Raw genomic sequence first — 27,106 nt, forward strand, 5'->3', positions numbered from 1 at the left:
TAGCTTTGTTAGCATAGCTAGCATTTTTAGCATAACTGCAAAAAATCATCAACTAAGTTAGCTAATCAACCTGGTTAGCATTGTTAGCAAATCTAGCATTGTTAACATAGTTAGCATTTTTAGCATTACTGCTAGAAATCATCGGTTAAGTTAGCTAATCAACCTGGTTAGCATTGTTAGTAAAGTTAGCATTGCTAACATAATTAGCATTTTTAGCACAACTGCTAGAAATCATTAGCTAAGTTAGCTAATCAACATTTTAACATGAATAGAAATCATTAGTTAAGTTAGAACTGGAATGTTTCAGCTTTAAACTGTCTACCTTCACACTATCAACTCTCTGTAAACGATGCAACCACCATGTTTACCCTAGCTACACCTTAGTAACCATATCTACCTTTTTTTACATTTTCATGCACTGGTAATTCCTTGGAATTGCATTTCTAGTTAAAGTTCTAACGCTCCTTCCCTGAATGTTTCCATAGTAACTTTATCACTACTAAGCTACCACATATGTCACTACTATGCTGTCTAACGTGTGTTTCTTTCCCTTGTTCAAAGTGTAGCCTACCTTCTTCTTCATTCTCGACATCTTTTCTGAGGCTTCGCTTATAAATAACTTTGAAAAGTTTGCCGCCAGAAGGTCTTTTTCTTTTCTTTAACTGTCGCGACAGAAGAAATACCATGGGCCGTCAAACAGTTTGTTGTTATTTGCCATAATGCAAATTGTCGGGAAATACCGTGAAGATTCCAAAAGAACGTCATTATTCCGAATAAGGTCTTTACAAGGTCTAGAATGGACCTAAATAACCAGAATATGATCGGAATACTCCACCTATTTTTTTCCGGTTGTGCTTATTCCCGAAAATGACCTTATTCCGGTTAAGGTAATCGGAAAATGATGTTTAGATAACACTTTACATTACGGCTCGCTAATAAGGTGGTAATTTTATGGTCATTTCTGTGTAATTTCATGGTAACAATCCCTTGTTACCACTTATTACAAGTAATTTCCATGCAGTTTCTAGTGCAATTACTCCGCAGTTTCTAGGTAATAGCAATGCAAACAGCATTAATTAAGGTGGTAATTTCTATGGTATTTTTATGTAATTTCATGGTAATAATATTTTGTAGCCCCTTATTACTAGTCATTTCTATGCAATTTCCAGTACAATTACTCTGCAGTTTCTAAGTAATAGTGATGCAAACAGCTTTCATTTTAAGTTTAATAAAATGGTAATGATTTAAAATGAATCTAGCTCTTGAAATGATAGTCCAGGATTTACTTATTGTTTTTGTTTAATTAACTGAAAAACGAGGAGGTAATTTCCAGGAAAATACACAGCATCAGGGCCGTAAAATACACTATCACTTATTTCCACTCAGTTACTTGGTTATTACCATCTCTGATCTGAAATAGGTTACCGTGTACTGACATTCAACACACAACCACATGTTGAGCACAACCTTAACTTTGTTAACAACATAATCAAATTCTGAAACAGTAGGCTAAATATTTTATTTGCAGTGCACCCTAAACCTACCAAAACATTCATACAGGTAGGCTACAGAGGTGACGTGTTTGTTACAGATGAAAATATTATAATATTTCGTTGACTAATAGGCTACTTTAAATGTTGCATGTTAAATGTTAACTTTCTTTTTTTTTGCAGAATAAAGTAATAAAGGTCGTACTCAACATGTGTTTGTGTGTTGAATGTCAGTAGGCTACCAAATAGCCTATTTCAGATCAGATATGGTAATAACTAAGTAATTGAGTGGAAATAGGTGATAATGTATTTTCCGGCCCTGATGCTGTGTATTTTCCTGGTAATTACCTCCTTGTTTTTCAGGTAATTAAACAAAAACAACACTAAAAAATAAGGATAATTGATGGGTTTATCAACACAGTGTTAGAATAATATGAGTTAACATTATGTCCTAACAGAATGTCACTAACTCTGAAACGCTGATACTCTGGGAACCAGCCCAGAGTAGCAACAATGTATGCACTGGCCCTATAGGCCAGAGACTGATAACAGCTAAGTATAAAACCTTAGCTGTAACTGTGAGCTGGAGGAACGCCTTCCCCAGCAGCCCATTGTGATTGCTGTACTCTCTGTCTTACAACCAGTAAACCGTCTTTCTTAACACAATCCTTGTGTCCGTCTCTCTCCCTGAACCAACACGCTGAAGAAAAGCATTTTCTTCTAACAACAGCTAGGTAATTAAATAGGAAGAGGCAATAGTGCATTTTACAGCTCTGATACCATAGTTTCCATAAAATTACTTCACTTGTTCCAGTTTAGTTACAGGCACATAACGTCTTCTTTACCAGCTTACTACGACAATGACTTGGTTTGTCTCTTTCTTAGTAGGCTAATAACTAAGTAATTGGGTGGAAATAAGTGATAATGTATTTTACGGCCCTGATGCTGTGTATTTTCCTGGAAATTACCTCCTTGTTTGTCATGTAACTAAACAAAAACAATTAACGAGTAACAAGTAAAGTTTCAAATAATTACCATTTTATTATACTTAAAATGAAACTTTGCATCGCTAGTACCTAAAAACTGCAGAGTTATTGCACTGGAAACTGCATGGAAATAACTTGTAATAAGTGGCTACAAAGGATTGTTCATAAAATGATATCAAAATACCATAGAAATTACCACCTTAATTAATGATGTTTGCATTGCTATTACCTAGAAACAGCAAAGTAATTGCACTAGAAACTGCATAGAAATGACTGGTAATAAGTGGTAACAAGTGGTAACAAGGGATTGTTACCATGAAATTACATGGAAATTACCATACAATTACCACCTTATTAGCGAGCCGTGTTACCGATGTTTACATGGGAGTATCTTATTCTGAATATTGTCTTAACCGGGTTAATATCGGAATATTAATGTCCATGTAAACACACTCACTGTTTGCCGATTCCTGAGTGTTTTATTACTCACTTGGCGTTGTCATTACATTTTCCTTCACACTTATCTTGCCCAATGTCTTCAAGACAAAAATGAAAGAAGAAAAATCATTCTAAACATTTAACCCACTTAATTGCATGGACTTTTAGGATGCCTAGTTACACATGCATGTTACAGTTGTGGCCATTACATTTACGTACAGTACACAAACAGATCAATCAAATCCTTGTGTCAACCCAATTCTTTGAAATAATCCCCCAGTAACTCCCCAGTCTTTTACAGCCTACCTATTCGATCTTAATTTCTAGAATAGGATAGATTGGAATACAAAATTTAGAATGGGAAATCAAATTTGAAATTAAACAAATGTGATGCGCTCTAGGAAAACCCTTCACATGGTGCACTCAAAACATCCTTGATGTTTGTTCAATTGGTGAAATTTCACCAACTTAAAGAGGAAATATGCAGGGTTGGTGATTTCTTTGCTGTTTCTGCTTGTTTTACGCTTGCAGGTTTCTCTGCAGACTTAGCTTTAGCGTGTATATTTAACACTTCTCAATCGGTCAATCTGTCTTTTCATGAGCATGACCGCGAAGCTGGAGACTCTCTGTTGGTCAGTGCCAACTCGGTGGCACAAACTTGCAAGCATGGTTTTTCCACTCATAGGCGGTAGGGGGAGGCAAGACAGCCATCGCTCAACCCAAAATAAGTAAAAAAAAACATTCCAATGATTCCGAAGCTGATCAGTTAAGGCAAATTAAGCTAAAAAAAACTTGCATCTAGTTCACCTTTAAGATTCTGATACCATCCCTGCAACATTCTGGATGCACTGTGTCGCATTAACTTTTCGATGCGCATCATTTTTAAGCGATATAACTTTTTAATGGAAAAGGGGCTACTGTCCCCTAGCAAAATCCTGGATACCATCCTCCAAAATCTTCGATGTTGCTAGTATGGTATCATAATCATACGTTGGTAAAATTGCACCATGTTAAGGGTTTTCCCAGATGTTAATAACGGTATTGCATTTTGGGGCCTTATTACATCACATTGCATAATATTGTTTGTTTCTGAAAAGAGTCATAGCTTATGCATCTACATATCAAATCATCTTATAATTGAAAGATATAATATGTTGAGGTTAACTTGACGCCACACATTTCTAAGACCTCCGAAGTTTGCCAACATAAAAGTTACCATCTTTGCCCAAATAAGGAGATCAGGTATCTTGAGATACCCAAATAACATGGGGTTTTTGAATTATCACACCAGTTAAACTCTCGCGGGGACAAAGAAATTGGAAATGAAGACATTTTCGACATAATTTTGTCCTCTGAGTCGATACTGTGTCGTCACACTTTGATCTTTGCTACCCCAGAGCTAACTTACAATGCAACTTGCCATAGGTAGCTAGTTTTAATAAACACCCGGATCTCCTTATATGGGCATAGATGGCAGTTTTGGTTCGTTTTTGTAGGCAAACTGCAGAGGTCTATTACAACTAGACACTTTCCTTACATATGAAATTTAGTCATAGTTATACAAACCAATAGTGCAATTTTCTCCTTTCCAGTGTTTAAGACAGACACATGTCCCATCACCATCTATTCCATCCATACATTTGCCATTTGCCAGGTTGCATTTACACTCTGTAGGGGTAACAGCAAAAACACAATAAAAACACAAACTAAGTGTTGAAATCCAAGAGGGACATAACCAGATCAAACTACTGTTTACAAAGTTCAAATCATCAAATCAGCTTTGATGCCCTGGATAAACAAATGTGTATGGAGTGTTTACCCTAGAGTTTGGTTAGTTATACACAGTGAGTACGGGTTGAGAATGCACTTTTTGCCGCGGGACTCCGGGTGGCAGAAAGTTTCAACCCGCATTTCAACTGCATTAAGGGGGGAATTCTCCCATTTGCGCGTAAGCTTTTTTTTACGCGGTTCTGTTGCGCGCCTCTCTGTTAAGCGGATTCTCCCATCTCCGCTTCTGTCACACCCACACCGCGAAAATTCGGAATCAAGGCGGGCTTATGAAAGAGGCGTGATTTATTTTAAAAAAGAACCAGACTAATCTACCACCTCCTTAATTTAGGTTGATATGAAAACGTGGAATGTGGACTTTCTCATTGACCTTCTGAATGCCATTTAAATCCAGAAAGAACACCAACCAGTCTTTGATTTTGAAAACGTATGCAAGGTGAACTGAATAAAGAACTGCCTACAGTAAAATGGTGTCATCACATAGCTTAACAAAGAAATTACTTCACGAAATTTCACTTTTGCTTTGACGTTTGTTTACAAAGAGTCAAGACGTGTTTGAGGTGTGTAGATTTATCATTCAAAAACTCACAGTTGTCAAAAAGGTTTCGCTGGCAGCTGCCTCGCATAATATCAATTTATCTATGCTAAGACATATGTAGACTGACATCTGCAGCTTCGAACACAGTAGAGAGACTGACATAACGAGTTCAATCTCCATTACAAACGAATTAAAAGACGAGAAAATAGGCCTAAACTATGCTGCTCCACTATAGTGCAGACGTCTGTGCAAATGTATGGATGTCTTCAGTGAAGTTGGAAAGAAACGGACAGTCGAACGAAGTATGTATGCTATGGGATTATGACTTCTCGTCAAGTTAAAACTGAAGATACATAATCGGTAAGATCCAATACTGAAAGTGGGTGATTATAACGGGGTTTTCACTATTTAACAATGCAACCTATGAAGCCAGTGACGGTAATGGCGCGAAATATGCCACCGTGTGACACTGTAATGCGGAAAACATGAAGCTGTATCAGCTTATAAGCATCACATTTGATACTGTAATGTCAATTTGTAAATTCCGTGTTGCCTACATGAATTTAGAACTAGGCCTTCTGCCGACATGAGCAATATGTTGTTTCACCTTGTAGTGGCGCTCAACCTTATTCCAGCCCTCCAGAGTGCGTAAGCTGGAAAAGTGCTTAAGCCATGGCAGAATGCGCGCAAGAGTTGTATATATAAGAAACGCCCAGATTTTGGGGTTGCTCCACCCAAAACGCGCAACTCTCTCTACCACGCGTTAATGACCGATTTAAGTGGATGGCAGAATCCGCTTAGAGGGAAATGCGCGTAGTTAAGCGTTTTTTTGGACTTACGCACCCTACGCGCATGGGAGAATTCCCCCCCCTTAATGATGAAGACCGCATATCCGTCTCATTTAATCATTGAAATTAAGGTGATGACTGGCGAAATTAATCAAACGACGTTTCAATAAACCATTGTTGAAATGAATGAAAATGGTTTTAGAAAATCGCCTATAGGCCTATCAGAAGGAAATAGTCTGAAAGACTCGATAGGCAACCTTAGATTAATTCATTAATTCATTACGGTTACAAGACCGCTTTTCCGTGAATAGGCTATTATTGTCAAGTTGAAAACGAAAGAGATGGACAAGATGGACATTAGGCAACATTTATATGCTAGGAATTCTTAGAAATGTGTAGGCCTATAGGCTATTTTACAACGGAGGCATGTTCATTTTAACAGGCGACGCTGGGTACATGTACCCAGCACTTGTTATCACAGATTTTGTTCCCACAACTTTTGACAACTGAAAATAAGAAACAGAAATCACTTTAATACATGCCTATGCTTGTCACTTTACTTATAACCGTAGGCTACATGCATGGAGAAGATCGCGCATTTTGTAACATTGTATGGATGGTCAGATATGCGATAGGGCAGTGAGGGTGATTCATTGTAACCATCGACAAGTAGGCCTAGCTCCGCAAAATAAATTTCTAGCAACTTATATAGATCTCGGTATGCATGTTCATGTTGATTCAGAGATAGGCATAAACTACCGTAGGCTACTGTGCGTCAAGCTATATGACAGCATTTTATCATGTGGTGAATTAATGACTAACGTCAGTTTAACATGTCAGAACTTTTGATCGGTGTTTCAAGTGCATGCCGCGAATAAATAAACTCGACTGACTGAATCCCTTATTTTTTAATTTTTTTATTTATCATTATTATTTTTTTGTATACTTTTTTGATCCCGTGAGGGAAATTCAGTTCTCTGCAACCCAATTTAACTGAATTAGTGAACACACAGCACACAGTGAACACACAGTGAGGTGAATCACACAACCAGAGCAGTGAGCTGCCTGCCCAACCAGCGGCGCTCGGGGAGCAGTGAGGGGTTAGGTGCCTTGCTCAAGGGCACTTCAGCCGTGGTGGACTGGTCGGGGATCGAACCGGCAACCCTCCAGTTACAAGCCCGAAGCCCTATCCAGTACACCACGGCTGCCCTATCCAGTACACCACGGCTGCCCCACATACCCACATACATGCCCCCCTTATATTTGTTGGCAAGTGTTAAAATGTAGGCTAAGCGTGAAGGTAACAAGACTCGAGCTGTGACGCAACTGGTTGAGGCATCTGTACCGCACGCCGGCGACCGGGGTTCAAAACCCACTCCATGAACCTCTCCGGAACCCATCAAGGCAAAAGGCATTGTTTTATTAACCCTTAAAGGTGCACTATGAGATCCTGCTTGATCTTAGCGAGATTTCATTTGTATCTCAAATCGTATGTTTCTCCCCTTGATCAGCTTGCTGTCTGTCCACTGAATACGATGTGAAAAAACCCAATATCAAAAGGCAACACAGGGGCTGTGATCCTCAAAACAAACGTAACAACAATAGGGGCACAGGATGTGCACCAAAACAATAACAAACCAAAGATTCTAGAACAGAGCCAGATTGATCAGTTATTAGCCTACGTCAAAAGAATGAAGCTCTGAGTTCGACGTCAGGCGCGCCACTGTGGTAAGCTCAGCGCAACATTTCAGACACAGTTCAATCATAACACCTAAACAGCTGTTTTTGCCGTTGTCAGCTGTTTTTTTTTTGTTTACACGGTAATGAACTGCAAGATCTGGCCGTGTGAAAGGCACGATTTATTATTTTTCAACTTTCCACTGAATAAGGAGGTAATAGCATAGGCCTTTACTTAGTCAGATAATGTGCGCTGGTGAATAGATCACATCAATTCCCATTGGGAGATTCTGTTAAGCTAGCTAGCAGGCAAACTAACTTAGCTACGTTATCTTATCATCTTTTTTCTTATTTTCTAGGCTAAGTAACCTTTGTTTACGGCCATTGGCGCATTACCAATCACTATGGCCTAGGCTAAGTCAAGTAACATGGTACGACAACCACTAGGCTATAATACTGCGTTCATGCAGCCCGGAACCTCGGAGGACCCGCCTTTAAAAAGTCCCGACCTCCGAAAAAATTGTGTTCATGAGATCAGTTCGGAAAATAAATACAGGAAACGCATAAATACGTTATTACAACTGCTTACTAAGTGCTTAGTATGGTTGAGCAAGAAGGAAAATGTCTTGGGCGAGTGTTTCTATCTGTGTTGTTAATTTAGTGACAAATTACCTTGCCTATTGGTAATGACAGTGAAATTCACCTCTTGTGTTGTTGCAAGGGAGGCCGTCGTGGTTGGAGAATATGATAGTGACGTCAAGTCGGACACCTCGGGGCACAAAACTTCCGCACGAGTCTCCGAGCAAAAAATCCAACCCGACCCAGCGTTCATGTCATTTTTCCGCTATCGGAGGTCAGCAATTTCCGAAGGTCCGAGGTGCATGAACGCAGTATAAGCCTACTTTTCAAACGGGAGTCCAGAACAGGACCGAACAAGTGTTGTGAGTAATGAAGAAGCAGATCATAATCATAATCGTAAAACACGCCGCATGCTGCCTCCAGTGAAAGCTTGTTGTGCAGTCTGTGAAAGCACAAAAAAAACACAAGCTTGATGCCTGTAGCGGTCGTTTGCAAGAAGCTTAATTTAAGACCGATCCGATTGCATCATATTGTAGCCTACCTATCTTTCGTTGTCGACTGACTTGAGAGAATAGGTTCATTGTAGCCCATATTATTTCTCTCAACTGCAACATTGACAGACAGCCTAGCCTACTAACCACGACAGCCTAGCGTATCCTTAACTTGGTCTTACGGTATCCGTCTTTTTCATAATTGGCTGCTGTGCTGTGTCGTTCATAGACAGTAGGCTAAAGATTTCGCTCATCGCCCTTTCATTATCTCTAGGCCTACAGTAGTATACTGTGCGCAAAGTGTCGAGGCCACATACAGTCGAGTCGGGACTTAAAATAGTTTGACGAAGTTTAAGGCATGTTTAGTAGGATATGGCAGCGCCATATACTATCAGACTGTTTATTTAAGGATTTCCGATGTTGTGGAAGGAAATTCGTTGGGATCCTCCTCGTCATATTTTAACAAATAAAGCTAATTTCCCTCACTAGACCTAGGCCACTGGTATTTATGGGGGGTTAAGAGGGGGGAAATCGTTTAACAGAGACCTCACACCCCCCAAAAAATGTCTGCCCGTGACATGATGAATGAATGCATAATTTCCAGTTGCCACTGTAATCGCTAACTGTAAATGGATTAATCCAACACAACTCCTCGTCCGATTTTCAGTTTGCATGGAAATCATTGGTATGTTTGCCTAGGGCTGCCTGTGGCCTGGCTTTTCCACTCGTTTTATACCAGCTAGCAGTGTTTTAAAAAGACTGACTACTTAGACTTAATGGAACAAGTTCATGGAAAACGAAATGTTTGTGCAGAACGTGTTTCAATAATCTATCCTACAGCCGAAGGTTACGTGAGTAAGTGTATCTCGTTGTTATCCAAATGAACGGTCTTAAAGTTAGCAAGTTACAGAGGCTGGCTATAACTCAGCTGACAGTCAGTCCGACGGAAGGGGGAATTATAGAACGCTGATGTCGGATTTGCAACAATTTATTCCGACTCCACAAGGAACATTCTAAAATCCTGTGCACCTTGCGTTTGTTTTGTTTTGGTGTTTATGGAACGTCAACAGAAGTGACGTCAAAAAGGATCTCATAGTGCACCTTTATGAGTGTACCGTCACACCCATAGACATATATACATAGACACCGCATTGGACTCTAGAACGTACGGCAAGAGCGCCGCCATATTGCTAGGGGCAATGTCGACCGATAGATCAATGGAAGCCTATGGAGAAACAGGTGTCTCTGAGTGGAAATGATAGGATAACAGACCCTGTGGGCTTTGTACAAATCGTAGCGCCTTCTAACCATATGGGAATGGCCTTGTACATGTAAAATCGCACGTTTATGTTTTCTGTTGTTGCATTTGACAGTCTTATAAAGGCTTGTAGAGAACAGGTTTTGAGTTGGCTAATAGTACTGACTAGTGTGGCAAGGCTAATTTCACGTCAGTTAACTATGGTTTTGTTGTGAATTGAAGGCAAATTAATTCTGAAACGTAACGTTACTCATGTAGTCACTTTATTATAATAGTATTCATACAGCCTTAACCTGTCTAATTTTATGAAAGTAAGTTAGCCTACCTGTTAGCTCATTGCTGCCATAGCATAACGTAACGTAAGCCGGTCCAGGACCGGATAACTTCAGAAAAGTGTCAATTTCTTTGCCCTATTGAATTGTTAAACCTTCCATTTTCTGGGGTAATGTAAAGGTAAACGTTTCCACTTGTCAAACGATATCCGTATGATCTGTGTCCTGTTACTGTTGTCAAATGCCGTCATTTGTATGTTGGTTGTCAGACAGCTTGCAGTAGTAGTGAAATGGTAACGTTCGAAGTGGCAGAACTGACGGCATCTCCTATTTTAAACCATCAAAACGGCTAAAAGTCATAGTTTTTTAATGAAACGATTATATGTCAAATATTTAAATAAATCCGACAATATATTTTAATGAGTTTGTGTGTCTTTTGAATTGATCTCATCAAAATGTTTATTTTTTCTCCACGTAAATAGTATTATTTTTTTGTTTTCTTAACTTAGTTTAGCTACTTGTAACCATGACATATAATTTATGCCCATCGATTGAAATATTTATGAGTTATGAGGACTTTATAGCCCAAAACTCCTTCAGCTCACCATAGGTCTCCATTCATTTACGGGGGAATGTTGCCCCTACCAATATGGCGGCCGTATTCCACGTTCGTTCTAATAGAACTCAGCGGACAATGCGGTATCTACCTATATATATCTATGGTCACACCGGTGTGTTTGGAGTGTTGGAAAATTAACATTCTAAAGAATGTCTGGGTTCATTGAATTCCACATAGAATTTTAGAACGTTGAATTGTTGCGGAATGGAATCTTGTGTTAGAATGTTCAAAACCCACCCAAAATGAAAGATTTTCTCAGTTTGGCGAATTTTTTTATGTTTGCAATATCTGCTGAAAAGAAAAGTTAATATGTGAATTCGTGGTTCAGCGCACACACACACACATTTCTACATTTACATAATTAGTGTCGTGTATTGAACACTAATAAAGTAATAAAGTAACTGTTTAAGCAGACAACTGGAATAGTAGAGCAGCTCGAAGAATAAGTATCTTTTATTTAACACATCACTATATCACTAGCCAACATGGCAGTTTCAAGAGAGCACCCCAGTAGGCGGATACTCGTATTTATACTTATAAGAACAGACCAATCAGAGACCTCCACTATCTCATTACCAATCAGGATGGCAAAAACTATTAAAGCAATATCTCTGTGTGTAGAACACCACAATTAGTGTCAGGCTCAAGTGTCTGTCGAGAGAGAGGGGGGGGGGGAGGCAGTCGTCCTCAATGCCGCATATAGATAGGCTTTAAAGGAATAGTTCGGAATTTTGGACATAGGACCTCATTTCCAACTTTACCGAGGTGATATAGGTCGGTGGAGACCGTTTTTATCGCGTTTAGCCCCTTCCTTCAGTTGCAGCGTCCCCCTTTGCTAACGCTGGTTTTGAGCTAAAGCATTTCTACGGTAACATCAGTCTGACATCAACAACAGTCTTGCTCACTCCACCGCACACCCGAGACAAGTCAATTAAAACGTCAGACTATCGATATACATGTCCGTGTTGATAGAATAATTTTAGAAATAAAACTAACCTTGCAACTCAATGATTTATTACATTTTGAGGGACTAGTTTCTCAATATCAATCCGCCACTGCCATACAGGGAACAAAGTAGGCTATTGCAATGCGATGCAAGGTTAGTTTTATTTTTAACATTGTTCTATCAACACAGGCATGTGCATTGATAGTCTGACGTTTTAATTGACTTGTCTCGGGTGTGCGGTGGAGTGTTTTCAGTGGCAGGCTGGATGTTACCGTTGACTTGCGTTATCTCAGCACCTAGGTTAGCACGAGATGAACGCTGCAACTCAAGGAAGGGCAGAAATTCACTGAAAATGGTCTTCACCGACCTATATCATCCCGACTAAGTTGGAAATGAGGTCCTATGTCCAAAATTCCGAACTATTGCTTTAATGTCTAAGTGAACTGGTTAGACGAGTGTGGGGGAGGGGGAATGATCGCACAAGACAATTGCTCTTCATGATGCTTTAATGGATAGTCTCACAGACGGCTGTCGATTTTTAAATGTAGCCTACTACATCACTTGCGAAATCGGACGTGGCACATAGCCTAATTATTAGGCTACTGGATTTAATATAGCAAGTCCATAGACTTTATTCATTCTATATTATATGCTTTTAAAATGAAATGTGCTGCGGGGAAGCATTGGGGAAGTCAGTTTAGGTTGTCCTGTAACAATTTGCCTCTTATTATAATCAAGAGTATACTGCCACTACGCACATAATATAAGGTTACGGGCGGATGCGAGCAACCCCATGCAAAAGGAGGCCTTAAGTTAACGGGCAGAAGGCCTGTTTACATGTCAAACATGCATTAAATCTAAGAAACGAAAAACACAAATATCACACTGTATTGTGTCGTAAACAGATAATGAGTTTGTGGCCACTAGTGCGCAACTGCATCGCGCAGTGAGCTGAAGGAGGATCGATACTTATTAACACAAAGCTTTGTAAAGCACTAACAACCACCCCTCAAAGTTCATTGTCCATAAGTCCAAACAATAAGTATAAAAATCCGACAATCCAAAACGATAACGACATCTCCCAAAAACGAAAAACAAGTTTGTTGAGTAGCCTAGTCCTTCCAACAATCTCAGCTTTTGCGTTTGTTAGATAAAAGGCAAGGTAGGCTAAGGATCACGGTAATGCAGCATGCAGGAATCTATATATATATATATATAACGCACGAAACTTTGTTAAGCCAGCTCCATACATAGCAATAGCTGCCGTGCGCTCTCCCCGGCCTCCATTTAAACTAAGGGCAAACCCATTCATTCGTGCCCAAAACGAATGGCCAACCTCGAAAATTATTTAGGATATAGAGCCGTGTCCATTACGCACTACAGTTATTTTTTAGGCTACTGTTTTATTTGAGTGTTTTTGTCTACCATGGCAAACATAGTTGAAACGTTCGCTCAACACTTATGTATTTCCAATCGGCTTTCACAATCAGCTACAGCTGCGCCGATGATCACCATGAAAACTTGCAATGTCTATACAGAACTGCTTTCAACGAAAGGAGCATTCTCAACCCGTACCATCTGTAACTGCTGGGGTGATGCAAACATTAGTATAAAAACATGAATAAGCTAATTCATTGGTGTGAATGAGAAGGAAATCAATCTTACCTGACTTGCAATCACTTCCATATCGTCCTACCTGACACTTTTCACAAGAAGTCCCATGAAATCCCTCATTACATTTACATTCTCCAGTGCCTTGCACACCATCCATACACAATCCATTGTTAGAGCACCAATTGTCTATCTTTCCTGGGCATTTAAAACATTCATGTCCATAATAGCCTGGACAACATGAGTGATCCTGTGTGTAAAGAAAAAAGGTATCAGGTTTGCAGTGTACAAATATGATCAAAATAAATCTATCACAAATCTATCATAAGTGTTGTACATTTACATGTACCGACTGCGCGTTGGGGTTCTGTTCATCCTGTCGGGAATTATTTTCCGATAATGACCGGCGATCTATACATTATCCCTTACTTATTTTACCCTTAAACCAAGTTATTTGCATTGCAATGCTGTTGTATGTAATTGCACAGTAATTGTCTAGAAATTACACATTCATTATTTGTAATATGTTGTTTAAAAATATGATTACCATGAAATTGCATATATATTACCATAACATTACCCACTTATTACTGATCTGTAATGTAAAGTGTTACCCAAATATGTGCATCTATGTGAATAGTTCACATGAGCATGAGAGAGTTGGATGGAAATACAAATTGCTGCGTTTACATGAGAGCTTTAATTCTGAATAAAACAAACTTAATTCTGAATAAAAATGAATTCCGCTTTAAAAAATACCATGTAAACACACAGGAGGGAATTCTCCCTTTCGAAGGTAAACAGCACGTAAGCTTTTTTTTTTTTAATGCATTTCAGTTGCGCACTTCTATTTCATGCATATTCTGACTTCCCAGCTTCTGACACACCCACATTGCACAAGTTCGAAATCAAGGCGGCCTTATGAAAGAGGCATGATTTATTTAAAAAAGAACCAGACTAATCCACCACCTCCTTAATTTAGGTTGATGTGAAAACGTGGAACATGGACTTTCTCATTGACCTTCTGAATGCCATTTAAATCCAGAAAAAACACCAACCAGTCTTTCATTTTGAAAACGTAAGCAAGGGGAACCGAATAAAGAACGGCCTACAGTAAAATGGTGTGTCATCACATAGCTTGACAAAAAAATTACTTCACAAAATGTCACTTTTGCTTTGAAGTTTGTTTATAAAGAGTCAAGACATGCTTGATGTGGAAAGTTTCGCTGGCAGCTGCTTCTGATAATATCAATTTATGGTAACGATTTTGTAGACTGACACCTTTTGTACTGGCTTAACAACGTCAATCTCCAACGAATCAAGAGACAGGAGAATATAAACTATGCTGCTCGGCAATAGTGCAGACGTCTGTGCAAATGTATGGATGACTTCAAGTTGGAAAGATACGGACAGATTCGAACGAAGTATGCTCTGGGATTATGACTTCAAGTCAAATTAATACTGAAGATGCACAATTGGTAAGCTCCATACTCAAAGTGGGTGATTATATATAGTTTCCACTATTTAAAAATGTAGCCTCATGGATAGGGAAATATGCCACCGTGTGACACTGTAATGCGGAAAACATGCCACCGTGTGTCACTGTAAAGCGGAAAACATGAAGCCGTATTAGCTTATTAAGCATCATATTTGATACGGTCATGTCAATTTGTAACATTTCGTGTTGCCTACTTGTATTTAGAACTAGGCATACTGCCGACATCGAGCTGTTTCACCTTGTAGTGGCACTCAATCTAATACAGCCCTCCGGAGTAGGGATGTTAACCGGTGACTGTTTGACCGATGGTTGACCGTATCCACGTTAACCGATCAAAGTTTTCGCTAGTCGATTAAAAAGAAAAAAAAACGATCTCTAAATTAGGCTATTATAGACAGTGGACTAAGTGCTACTACAGCTAGCCATCTCATTCCAATATCTTTTTTGTGTGTTAGCAAATTATACCTCACACTCAATTTGTCATAACTCGCCTGCTTGTAGGCTAGGCTACTTAATAAACCAATAAAAACATTTGGCACGAGGTTTGAGCGCTCTGCCTTGGCTGACGCGTCTTTTGCAATCTGGAGGTGCCTGTTTATCCATTGGTTTGCTCGTGTTGCAGTCTATTAGGCAACTTTCCGCATAAGATGGGCTTAGATTTGGAAATACATTACATATACATTTCAGGAAGGGTCATCAATGGTAACAAATAAGGTAATCATATTTCTTTATTATTGTTAGCACTTCCTCAAACTAAGCTGCGTCTCTTCGGAGCTGTCATTTTCTAATCTTCTAATCGGCCATTTCTTTTTCCAATTAGCTTCTAACGCTAGACAAAAGCCTTTATTTGCAACGCGATCACCTTGTACCCAAACCATTTCGAAACGAAGGAGCCATTTGTCCTCCACTTACTTGCAAGCTCCTTGGTTTGCGGGACTCATGATTCGCGCTGTAGGGGACTTTAAAAAAAAGTGACGTGAGTGAAAGGACGGCGCCGGGGCTGTGTGTGTGAGCGGGGGACTGAGAGATGCGACAGAGTTGCGAAATTGCGTGGCTGTTTCAAATAGCGTTGCATATTTTAAACGAATCAGTTAACCGGTTTCAACCGGCTAATGAGGCTCGGTGGTCGGTCAAGAAAATTTGTAGTTTTCGCCATCCCTACTCCGGAGTGCGTAACTGGAAAGGTGCTTAAAGGAATATTTCGGTATTTTACACTTTAAGTCCGTTTTCTGTATTGCCAAGCATGAAAACGAGTGTTTGAGACCGAAATCTCGACGATTGAGCCCGTTTGTGGAATTTGTCAGATTTAGAATGGAGCTCTGTATGGCTTTAACATTGCTCGCTTTGTGCATGCTCTATTCTGTCCTTAAAACACCCCTAAACGTTCGTGTGCAGCTCACCGAGTGGTTACTGGTCTTCAATGATCTTCTATAGCAAGTTTAGCAGCGAAGTACATCTGTTATCAGGGATTTTCGAAATCCCGGAAGTACTTTTTCAACAGTATGTGCCTAATATAACACAACAGAATTAGAATTTCCCTTCTCCGACACTCTTCTCTTCACCTCCTCAGCTGACATACAGTACAGTGATAATATACAGTAATAATATTAAGCTGCTGCTATTATCAGAATGACTGCGAAAACAGTTTTTATTATGTTTGTGTCCATGCTATAGCATTAACCCAAGTTGACAAAAAAGCCGGTAGCCAGCTAGAGTTTGTTTTCTTCCAGTAGACCTTAATTAGGCTACGTTTGTGCGCCGCCTGCCCGATCAGAACCCTTCCCAACCCCCAGACGTTGAGCGGAATAAAATAAGGTTGAATTTCCATTTTCCATGTAAACTTCAATTCGGAATTACTATTTCCATGTAAAATCGAAGGATAATATTTCAATTACGAACTATTTCATTCCGAATAATTAATTCAGAATTAAAAAACATCATGTAAACATGGCAATTGTGGCATTTTGCTGTGTGATGGAACTGCACATTTTGTGCAGTGCTCACTAGCACTGAGACAGACAGATTTGTTGTACTTGCTGTGTAGTCTCTGTGTATGTCTGCCTTATGTTGTACTTGATGTGTAGTCTCTGTCTGTGTTTGCTTTATGTTGTACTTGTTGTGTAGTCTTGCCTGTGTGTGCTATACGTGTATGTTGTGGGGCCAAAGATGAATTTCCACAGTAGTGGACAATAAAGACTTCTAATCTAATTTGTGAACAATATTTGAGGGAAATAGGCCTTTTGCTCCAGCAACAGATAGCTTAGCTTAGCTAATGAACACCCCACTCCAATGGTAGCTCACATTACAAGTCAGTAAATGTTACATTTAAAAACACGTCGAGCTATCAATCACACGCATTACAGGAAGCAACCCACTCATGGCGCTGTAGGACAATAAAGAAGCCTCGACGAGACGAGAGCCAGCACAACCAAACGTTCAGTTTCGTTTGCTAGTAGCACAACAATCAACCTGGCTTATAGCCTACCAACAGCAAAATATGAAGGAAAAGATGATGAATTAATAACGGTTAATAAAAAGATAGATTTGATAGATTTTCAATTATGTTTTTACTACAGCAATCAGACACCTGAAAAAACTGGAGTCGCAACCTTGGGAGTTCGCTCCGTTGTTCTTGAATTTGGTGTTTCTAGAAAAGGTAGTTCAACCTCTCAATCGCAAACAAGGACGCAAAGTTTGGTCATTTGATCGACTGGTCATTTGAACGACTGCTCCTGGGCAGTTGCACCTATGGCGTACCTTGAGATTTCCGGTTGCCCCTTGGGGACAATAAAGTTACCTTGACCTTGACCTGGTGATGTCGTCAGTGTCAGGAGCGCCTAACCAAAAATCACAAGCGCCTAACCAAAATTCACGAAGTTATTGTTTTTCTCGTGACTCAAAGATTGCGCTATGCTGTAGGCATATAAATTAAAAGACTGACTCTCATATTGGGCTCATTCTTGCTACTTGTGTTACTTTGCGTTAATTTGTGTGTTGGTTTGCATTTTGGTAGGCTAGTATTATGGTATTTATAAACCCTCAATTCAAGCACATCGATCATTAGTACAGTGGTTAAGGCCGGTGACTTACCAATGCAGAGCTGCCAACTTTTCAAAAAACCTTGGAGTGAGATTCTGTCGGGGGTGACCAAAAGTTTGTCCAAAATTAGCAAAATTATTGTTTCGATCCCGATACTAAGTCAAGAATTGTGATTTCGATACTTTATCGATGCTTTTTTAAAAACAATTTTAGTGCATTTGGTGATTTATAAACAAAGTGGCGGCAATCAGCAGTCAATTCTCTTCGTCAGATAACTCTCTTCAATTCTCTTCACCAGGCGCAGTTGCTAAAACCTCTCAATCTCTGACGGCTTCTGGAACATCCCTTTCAACATTTGCGCCCCTCTCCGAGAGTGATGTAGCTAGACTCCTGACATGCAGCCGTCCTACCACGTGTGCGTTGGACCCTATACCGACGAACCTGCTTCAGTCCATCGGCCCGACCGTCACACCAGCCATCACACATGTGATCAATGCCTCCCTAACATCCGGCACGTTCCCAGCAGCGTTCAAGGCGGCCCAGGTTACGCCTCTACTTAAGAAACCTTCACTCGACGCGGCTCAAGTCGAGAACTACCGTCCTGTTTTGCTACTGCCTTTTCTATCCAAAGGTATAGAGCGAGCAGTTTCTAAACAAGTCTCAGAATAATCTTCTGGATCCAAATCAATCTGGATTCAAGACCGGCCACTCCACCGAAACAGCTCTGCTGGCTGTAACAGAAGCCTTAACAGAGGCCAGGGCGAACGCTCAGTCATCAGTGCTCATTCTGCTTGACTTATCGGCTGCCTTTGACACGGTAAATCACAGCATCCTTCTCTCTATACTCTCAGACATGGGCATCTCTGGTTCAGCTCTTTCCTGGTTTGAATCCTACCTCACAGGCCGCTCATTTAAAGTATCATGGCTTGGACAACTTCCTGCACCTCACTTCCTCTCCACAGGGGTCCCCCAGGGCTCAGTGCTGGGCCCCCTGCTCTTTGCTATCTATACCACCTCCTTGGGACAGATCATCCGCTCGCATGGCTTCTCATACCACTGCTATGCTGATGACACACAGCTTTATCTGTCCTTTCCACCGGATGACCCCTTGGTCTCCACACGAATCTCAAACTGCCTCTCAGACATATCAACATGGATGTGGGCACACCACCTTCAGCCTCCAAACCTACATTACATCACAACATCAACATCAACATCAAAATCGACTCCTTGTGTGTTGCACCCACCAAGACTGCAAGAAACTTAGGAGTCGTTCTTGACAACCAACTGACCTTCTCCGATCATGTAGCCTCAGTAGCCAGGTCATGCCGCGACGCGCTATACAACATACGGAAAATCAGGACCTACTTGACTCAAGATGCTACCCAACTCCTGGTACAGGCAATAGTCATCTCTCGACTTGACTACTGTAACGCCCTCCTGACAGGTCTCCCAGCCTGTGCTGTAAAACCCCTTCAAATGATCCAGAATGCAGCAGCACGCCAGAAGGGCGCATGTCACCCCACTGCTCATCCAACTACACTGGCCGCCCGCATCAAATTCAAGACTCTAACGCTTGCCTACAAAGTACTCTCCGGCTCTGCCCCACCTATCTGAATGCCCAAATACAGGCATATGCTACCACATGACCGCTGCGCTCCTCAGCTGAGCGACGTCTAGCTCTTCCGCCAGCACGCGCAGGCCAATCCAAACTTTTCTCATCTGTCGTCCCTCGTCGGTGGAATGCACCACGCATTATCTGTTCCTACTAGGGCAGGGACATCCCTAGCCATCTTCAAAAAAGGTCTGAAAACCCAGCTCTTCAAAGAACATCTCCTCTCATAGCACTACTTCAGACAATCGCACTCATTTATGCACTTATTACACCCACTGATGCACTTACTGTGGCTGTTTTATTGTTGTTAGAAATGCTCTTAAAAAAACGAATTGGTTTTTTTCCATGTTGTAAGTCGCTTTGGTTAAAAAGCGTCAGCCAAATGAAATGTAATGTAATGCAATGTTGTAACCTTACCTAGAGCCTATATGCAGCCTATCCAACTGCTGCCTGCAGCCTACTCTCAAAACTCCAAAGCTGCTGTCAGATTTTGCTCCGAGGACACAAGTTAGGCTACCAACACTCAAGAACAGTTTGTGATGTGTTAATCAATTCAATTTCGAACCATTTCACAACAGCTAATTCTAGAGTAGCCTAGGCTAACTAGCCCGCTTGCTTGCGAGACTCAGCTGTGAACTGCACCGGTTTCCTTATTTGGGTTGCCAGAGGTGCGTTCAAGTTCACCGAACATAGGCGAACGTTTGCGAACGTTCGCAAACAGTATTCCGTTAGCCTTGAGTTTTTGGCGAACGTTTGCTAACAATCGCTACCAGTCTGAGAAGGTGGTGCGCCGCGAACTTACAGTGGAACTGGACGTGAGTTTGACGAACGCAACAATGCAATTACTGTTAGAATGGAAGGTTAACACCAAATCGTTAAAATTTAACAGTTCAAAGAAAACATGCTCACCTCGAACGTTCGCCTATGTTTGCGAATTTGAACGCACCAAACGTTCGTGATGAACATGTTCGCCTATGTTCGGTGAACTTGAACGCACCTCAGGTGTTAGCCTATGACAGAGCGGTTGAAATAAATTGAAAGTAAGTGATTGCGTAGGCTATGTGTCGGGTGTATGGCAACCTGTTGTCAGAAAATGAATGGATCAGTGATTTTCGAATGAAGTATGATGGCCATGCAAATTGAGTTTTTCGGGAGAAACAACAAAACGGGAGGGCGGCAGGAGATGACCTTAAGATAGGAGAGAAACAAGGGGGAAACGGGAGTTTTTGGCAGGTATGCTCTAGCCTTCCACTCCTAAACTGTAAAAATTGTTTTCACCTCGACGTCTCATTTAAACTTCTTTCTCTCCGTTTTTGGTGATTTGGTGAACTGAAACAGCGGCACATACAGTATAGGCCTGGAATATGAAGTAGCGTGTTGAGTCGTATTGAGATGGATCCGTTTGGACGCAAATACTCTTGAAACGCTGCCAGGTAAAACGGAGGGGGGGGGGGGGGGGGGATCGTTTTGCTACGTGTGGACATGGTCATAGTGGGTGCCTCTCAATATCCCTCCTTGATCCTCGATGCTCAGTCCTCCAGACTCGTTCCCACTGATCTATAATGAACACAGGGTAGACTATCCCATTGTTGCCGCATCATCATTCAGTGAGGACGAGGATCGAGGAAGGAGGATCTATACACTAATTAGCCCCTTGGTTCCATAGGCGGCTGTTGCAGAGGTTAGCTGTCATTAATACACGTCTTAAAGAGATATTCCGCCATTTTTGGAAATACGCTCATTTTCCATCTGGCGTAATATATCAAGGCAACTTGCACACTACTGGCACTACTACTACTTGTTGTCTATGGGGACTATTTTCAGATGCTGCGTACGATATCACTGCACCTATGGTACGTTTGCAAGTTGCCTCGATTATTACGCCAGATGAGAGTGTAGTTCCATGTCAAATCAGCCTAGAAAAACGCCAGGTTTCATTTTCAGTTGGTCTTATTGCACTTTCTAACTTGAGAGGAGACACGTTTTAAATGGGAAAATTACCAGAAATCGTAGTCACTTTTAAACATGAAGCTAGCAGGCGAGAAGCTAATGGTCTAATCCGATTCAATGATCTATGCTAGGCTGAAGCTAAAAGTTGTATCGCCAGACTCACAGAATGGCTGGATGAACGAGAACAAGGTAAATATCGATTGTTTTGCTCGAGGGGAGGTGGAAAATGAGCGTATTTCCAAAAATGGCGGAATATCCCTTTAATACCTTATGTTGTTAATAAATTACCTTCATCGGTAAGTTTTGGCACAGTCTGACATCATTGATCCAATTTTCCCTTTCACCTGACATTTTCTTTCATGAGCGGGATCTCTTGTTAGACATTCTCTGACAGGATGCTTTCATTGAAAAGCACAGGCAAGTGTCACTCGTCACACTCGCAGGCACGCAGTAATGGCGATATTCAAGATGGCAGCGCCCATAAAGTTTGTGCTGGATTAGTGTATAAAAGACAAATGATAGGCACCCAGTGACAGAGAATTTCTAGTGGGTGGGGTATTATACGTTGCCACTTTTTCCACCAATGAAATATGCCGCTGCGTCCTCAACAACGTTGTTGGAACAACGTGTTCAAACATCGGAGGTAGCGAATTGCGACAAAGGTACGATGCTTTGTCGAAACAGGGGCCCGTTGCACAAAAGCAGAATTAAGACATCCGGGATAAGTTACTGAGCTGCGCTCAATGAATCCAAAACAAGAGCATACCGGCTTAATTAGTTGCACAAAGACCAATCCAGGATGAGCAGACACGGATTCATCAAGCCAGGTGTAAGTTATTCGTATGTGTGCGCGTTCTCCCCCAAATAACTCAGAGTTGGAATAAAAAAGATGCAAAAAATAGCGTCTTGCACACAAAGTGAACAACCACTTTTGATATAGACTAACAACGAGGTAAAGTTTTACTTTTTTTGGATGGGGGATCGTGATTATTTCTGTTACATAGCGGGAGTAGGTGTGGCAGATCAACTGAATGCAAATTTACGTATGCACCCACGTGTGAGAGCTTGCTTGTCTCGGCACGCAACGTCATAAGAAAGCGCTTTGCCACCGCAAAGATGCACAAAGTATGTCTTAGAAGCCGAATTAGTTGAAAACACCTTAGAAAAATGTCCCCTCCACTTCCAATCAACTACTGGAGCAGGCTATTCATCAAACATCCGTCAAAAAAGAAGCAAACAACGAGTAAGCCATGTTATTAATTATAAGGCCACCATAATTTAAATGACATCCATATGGTATTAGGCAGACATTCTGCTGTGTTTTGCGAGTAGGCTAGATGCAAGTAGCAAATAATATATGATATGGAATACAGCTCTTTATAAAAATCACATGGAGGTCTGATTTGAATGACAGCTAGCTGAAGCAATCAGATAATGTAATTACCATTAGAATCAACTTAGCTTGGCTCTTAGCCTGGTCTGGAGCAGGCTAGCTCCACAGAATAAATCGCCATGGTAACTTATACCATAACATATCCTGCTGCCCTCTATCCCGCTTTTGTGCAACTGGATCACGGATAAATTGAGCCAGGATAACCAAGATATCCCGGCTTAATCCCTTATCCTAGTTTTGTGCAATAGGCCCCAGGTGTAACACTGTCGTTGTTTGGTCGCAAGTTGCGTCACACCACAGTGGTTTAGCAACGCCGTTGCTAACTCATCTAGAAACGCACCCCAGAATGGTTGTTTAAGTTTAGTTGTTAGGCTATTGTTAACTAATGTTACGTTTTGATTCCAAGTTAGAATTTGAATAATGTTAATTTGTAACACTGTGGATAGAAACATGACGATGTGCATATTTTAGCATAACATTTTCATGAACAGGCAAGTAAATGTATAATATGCATATGAGCTGAATGGAAACCCACTGCCTATTTAGTCTTTTGGATTATGTGATATACTTGTGCTAGGCCTAGTTTACCAATACATCATGCACATGTTAGATTGTTATAATTATAATAGTGTCTTATTATCCCATTGACCACTGTCACATTACACTCAAATAAAATACATTGATTGCATGCACTTACAAATGTAGCCTTCATTTCATTATTTTATATGTATTTCTCATTGTTTTACATGGAGAACAGCGACTGGAAAAGCCATGAATTGAGAGTGATGGGAAGAATGTACCCAGGAAGCAGTAGAGTATGGGCCTGAAGCCTGCCTGACTGTATCCCACAAAGAGCACATGGTCCAGTCTTGAATATCAAGAGTCCACACAGGTGAGTAACAAACTGCATAAACTACTTCACATGAGGACTGTGAGACCAATCCATATTTACTAATATAACAAGAAGACAAACGATGAATATACTGGACAGTCTCTGTCTCATTTCCAAAATCTGGCTCTCGTGAAATATGCACAACTGATCTTCTTGCTAAGATGGTGACCAACATGTCTGCACCTAATATGAGCTTGAGGTCAGTGATCTAATTTTAGGCATATTTGTTGTAGATCAACCTAGCTGTTTACTAATTTTATACAGTGACTGTCCTACTACAGTTGCTGATCAGTCACACAGAGGTCATTTACTGGGGGATATAATATATGTTGGTGATAACACATACATAACAACAATGTTTAGTGCCCCTAGCACCATAGAAATCTGAAGTTCGCCTACAAAAAAACATCTATGCCCAAATAAGGAGATCCGTTATCTTGATATTTTTTTCTAAATAACATGGGGATTTTCAATTATCGCACCTATTAAACTCTCACAGGGATGATGACATTGGAAATACAACTGTTCAACTCTGACGTTTTTCGCTACAGTTTTGTCCACTGCCGTCTAGTGGATACTGTGACCTTCAGTAGATGAAGACGCCACACTTTGATCTTTACTACCCCAGAGCTAACTTACAATGCAACTTGCCATCTAGGCTCCCCGCTCTTTATTAACTCCCACAAAAAAACATCTATGCCCAAATAAGGAGATCCGTTATCTTGATATTTTTTTCTAAATAACATGGGGATTTTCAATTATCGCACCTATTAAACTCTCACAGGGATGATGACATTGGAAATACAACTGTTCAACTCTGACGTTTTTCGCTACAGTTTTGTCCACTGCCGTCTAGTGGATACTGTGACTTTCAGTAGATGAAGACGCCACACTTTGATCTTTACTACCCCAGAGCTAACTTACAATGCAACTTGCCATCGAGGCTCCCCGCTCTTTATTAACTCCCGGAACTCCTTATATGGGCAAAGATGGCAGCTTTGGATCCTTTTTGTAGGCGAACTTCAGAGGTCTATTAGATAACAACTATTAGATTAACTAGCTGAACAACACAGGTGACCACTGCTGCATAATTTCATGGAGCGCTGAAATGTACACTATTTTCAACCATTTCTAAACTGTGAAATTCAGCAAATTTGTTTTGTGGTTGTAAACTTATTTCAGTATCATATTCCACCTAACATTCTGAAGTGCAAAATAGTTTAGTGTTTAGTGGGTCCTAAGACACAATTACTCGCACATTCGCACGCACGCACACAGACACACACACATAAGCACACACACGCACCCACATGTATAAACACACTCACACACGCAATCATACAAAAGTGCATGGGAAAATTGCATACGGTACTTCAATACAATGTCAAAGAATACTTACTGATGTTTTTTTCAAGCACTTAATCGAACAGCCTTTCACAGATTTCCTTTTGGTTCCCACCTTCTTTCTGTATTTACAGTTCGACTTCATATTAGGTGGGAACTTTTCTTTCAACTAGAAAAAGGGCAAATAATCGTATTGTTAGCATGTAATTCAGGGAGCACACATGCTGCTTAAAAGAATAACCATGAAGGTTATTCTTTTAATCAGCATGTGTGCTCCCTGAATTAACCCGATGATCTTAGTGTTTAGCAGTTGAACCATGGTTTGTTAACGTTTAACTAAGCTACTAGTTCCACACAAGTAAAACACAAGATTTCTGTTCTTAAATCATCACAATGTTAGCAGAACAACATCAGAAGTTATGATGACTTTTGTGTAGGTTTACTAGGAGAACAAAGTGAAAGCCTTACTGGATTGGCACCACTGTAGCACTTAGGTGTTGAATCACAAGCCACACATCGCCCCTAAATAGTGGGAGATATATGTACATGTGACCAGACGTCCCCGGTTTCAGGGGACAGTCCCCGTTTTTGGTTGCCTGTCCCCAGGAAAATACAGAAAAACTACCTATGTCCCCGTTTTTTGATTGATAGTCAAACTGAAAATGTCTGTGTCATGTTTTTTTCCACATTTTTGAGATTATGTCCCCGGTTTTGGTCTGGGACATCTAGTCGCCTTACATTAGCAACATAAAAATAACAGAAGAGATATGGATGAATGAGGGGAAAGATATTAATCAATGAAATTTACCGAAACTTCCAGAAACACATCCTTGCTACAGCGGTTCTTATGAATCTCAAGAACTTGTGGGATTCCAATGACGACTCCCCGTCTAGTTTCATTAAATGTTCCATCCAGAGGAACTTCATTTGCCAGTGTCTAGGTCACAGAACTGACATCATTATGTAACTGTGCTTTATTATATCCCCAAACATTTCTACTATGATGTGGTAAGTAAAAGCTGCTATCATAATAGCATACCTGATTTGTACCATTAATATGGAACATGATGTGATATGATTTTCCAAGTAGTGTGCTTTTTAAAGTCCCATCCCTTATGTGATCAGGGAAAATCTGCTCATCGGGTATGATGTGATATTTGAATACATCTTCACCCTGTAAGGATTGGGAATAGTTTTGGTAAATTAAGTCATCAATTTGCCTCCAAATATTAAAGTCATTAAATGTAACTCACCAATTCTGTAGAGTTGGTCTTTTTCAAGAATTCCTCAATGGCACTATCAAATGGAATGAGAAGAGTGTGGCCTTCTTTTGATATGTTATCTGTTAAGTTTAAATGCTGAGGAACAATGAAAATAAGGGCATAACACATCCAGCTTTCAACATAATTCAACTGAATTGCAAAGAAAACAGGTAATCTAGGCAATTGTGTGTATGTCTTACTAGTGCAGCTTTTCTAAAAAGGCTAAACATAGGTGTCTTGTTCAGAAAGTCCATGAGGTCAGGTGGCACAGGAGGAAGAGCTGAAATTGGAGGTCTCAGTACCTAAAATAAATGGTTCATAAACAATTGGCATAGTCCTGCTATTACAATTTACTTTGGTGAGAACAAGTAAAGAATAAAGGTAACACTTTATATTAGCACACACATATTCACCAGTAATTAGCTGCTTACTAACATGTATATTAGTAGCATACTAGCCATTTGTTAGTCATTATAAGTCACTAATTAATACCTTATTCAGCAAGACCTTATTCTACCCTTACTAGACCCTTAATTAAGAATTTCCCCTATGTAAGCTCCTAATTACCCCTTATTCATAGTTATGAAATAAGTTGTTGCATATGAATTATGACTTAAATATACATGGCTCAG

The 27,106-nt window shown here is 40.4% G+C and overlaps 1 protein-coding gene across 3 annotated transcripts in view; it reads right to left on the reverse strand.

Moving 5' to 3' along the window:
- Positions 1-27,106, reverse strand: part of stab1 (stabilin 1) — a 167,453-nt gene that overhangs the window by 86,858 nt on the left and 53,489 nt on the right. For all 3 annotated transcript variants that reach the window (XM_062544711.1, XM_062544710.1, XM_062544712.1), the window contains 9 exons: positions 26,675-26,776; positions 26,466-26,570; positions 26,252-26,386; positions 26,021-26,149; positions 25,681-25,734; positions 25,268-25,381; positions 13,536-13,731; positions 4,481-4,582; positions 2,967-3,012 (listed from right to left, as the gene is read on the reverse strand). In XM_062544711.1, coding sequence (XP_062400695.1) covers positions 2,967-3,012; positions 4,481-4,582; positions 13,536-13,731; positions 25,268-25,381; positions 25,681-25,734; positions 26,021-26,149; positions 26,252-26,386; positions 26,466-26,570; positions 26,675-26,776 — 983 coding nt within the window. The remainder of the gene's footprint in view (positions 1-2,966; positions 3,013-4,480; positions 4,583-13,535; positions 13,732-25,267; positions 25,382-25,680; positions 25,735-26,020; positions 26,150-26,251; positions 26,387-26,465; positions 26,571-26,674; positions 26,777-27,106) is intronic.

Source organism: Sardina pilchardus, chromosome 9 (genome assembly GCF_963854185.1).
Source record: "Sardina pilchardus chromosome 9, fSarPil1.1, whole genome shotgun sequence".
In the NCBI taxonomy this organism is placed as follows: Eukaryota; Metazoa; Chordata; class Actinopteri; order Clupeiformes; family Clupeidae; genus Sardina; species Sardina pilchardus.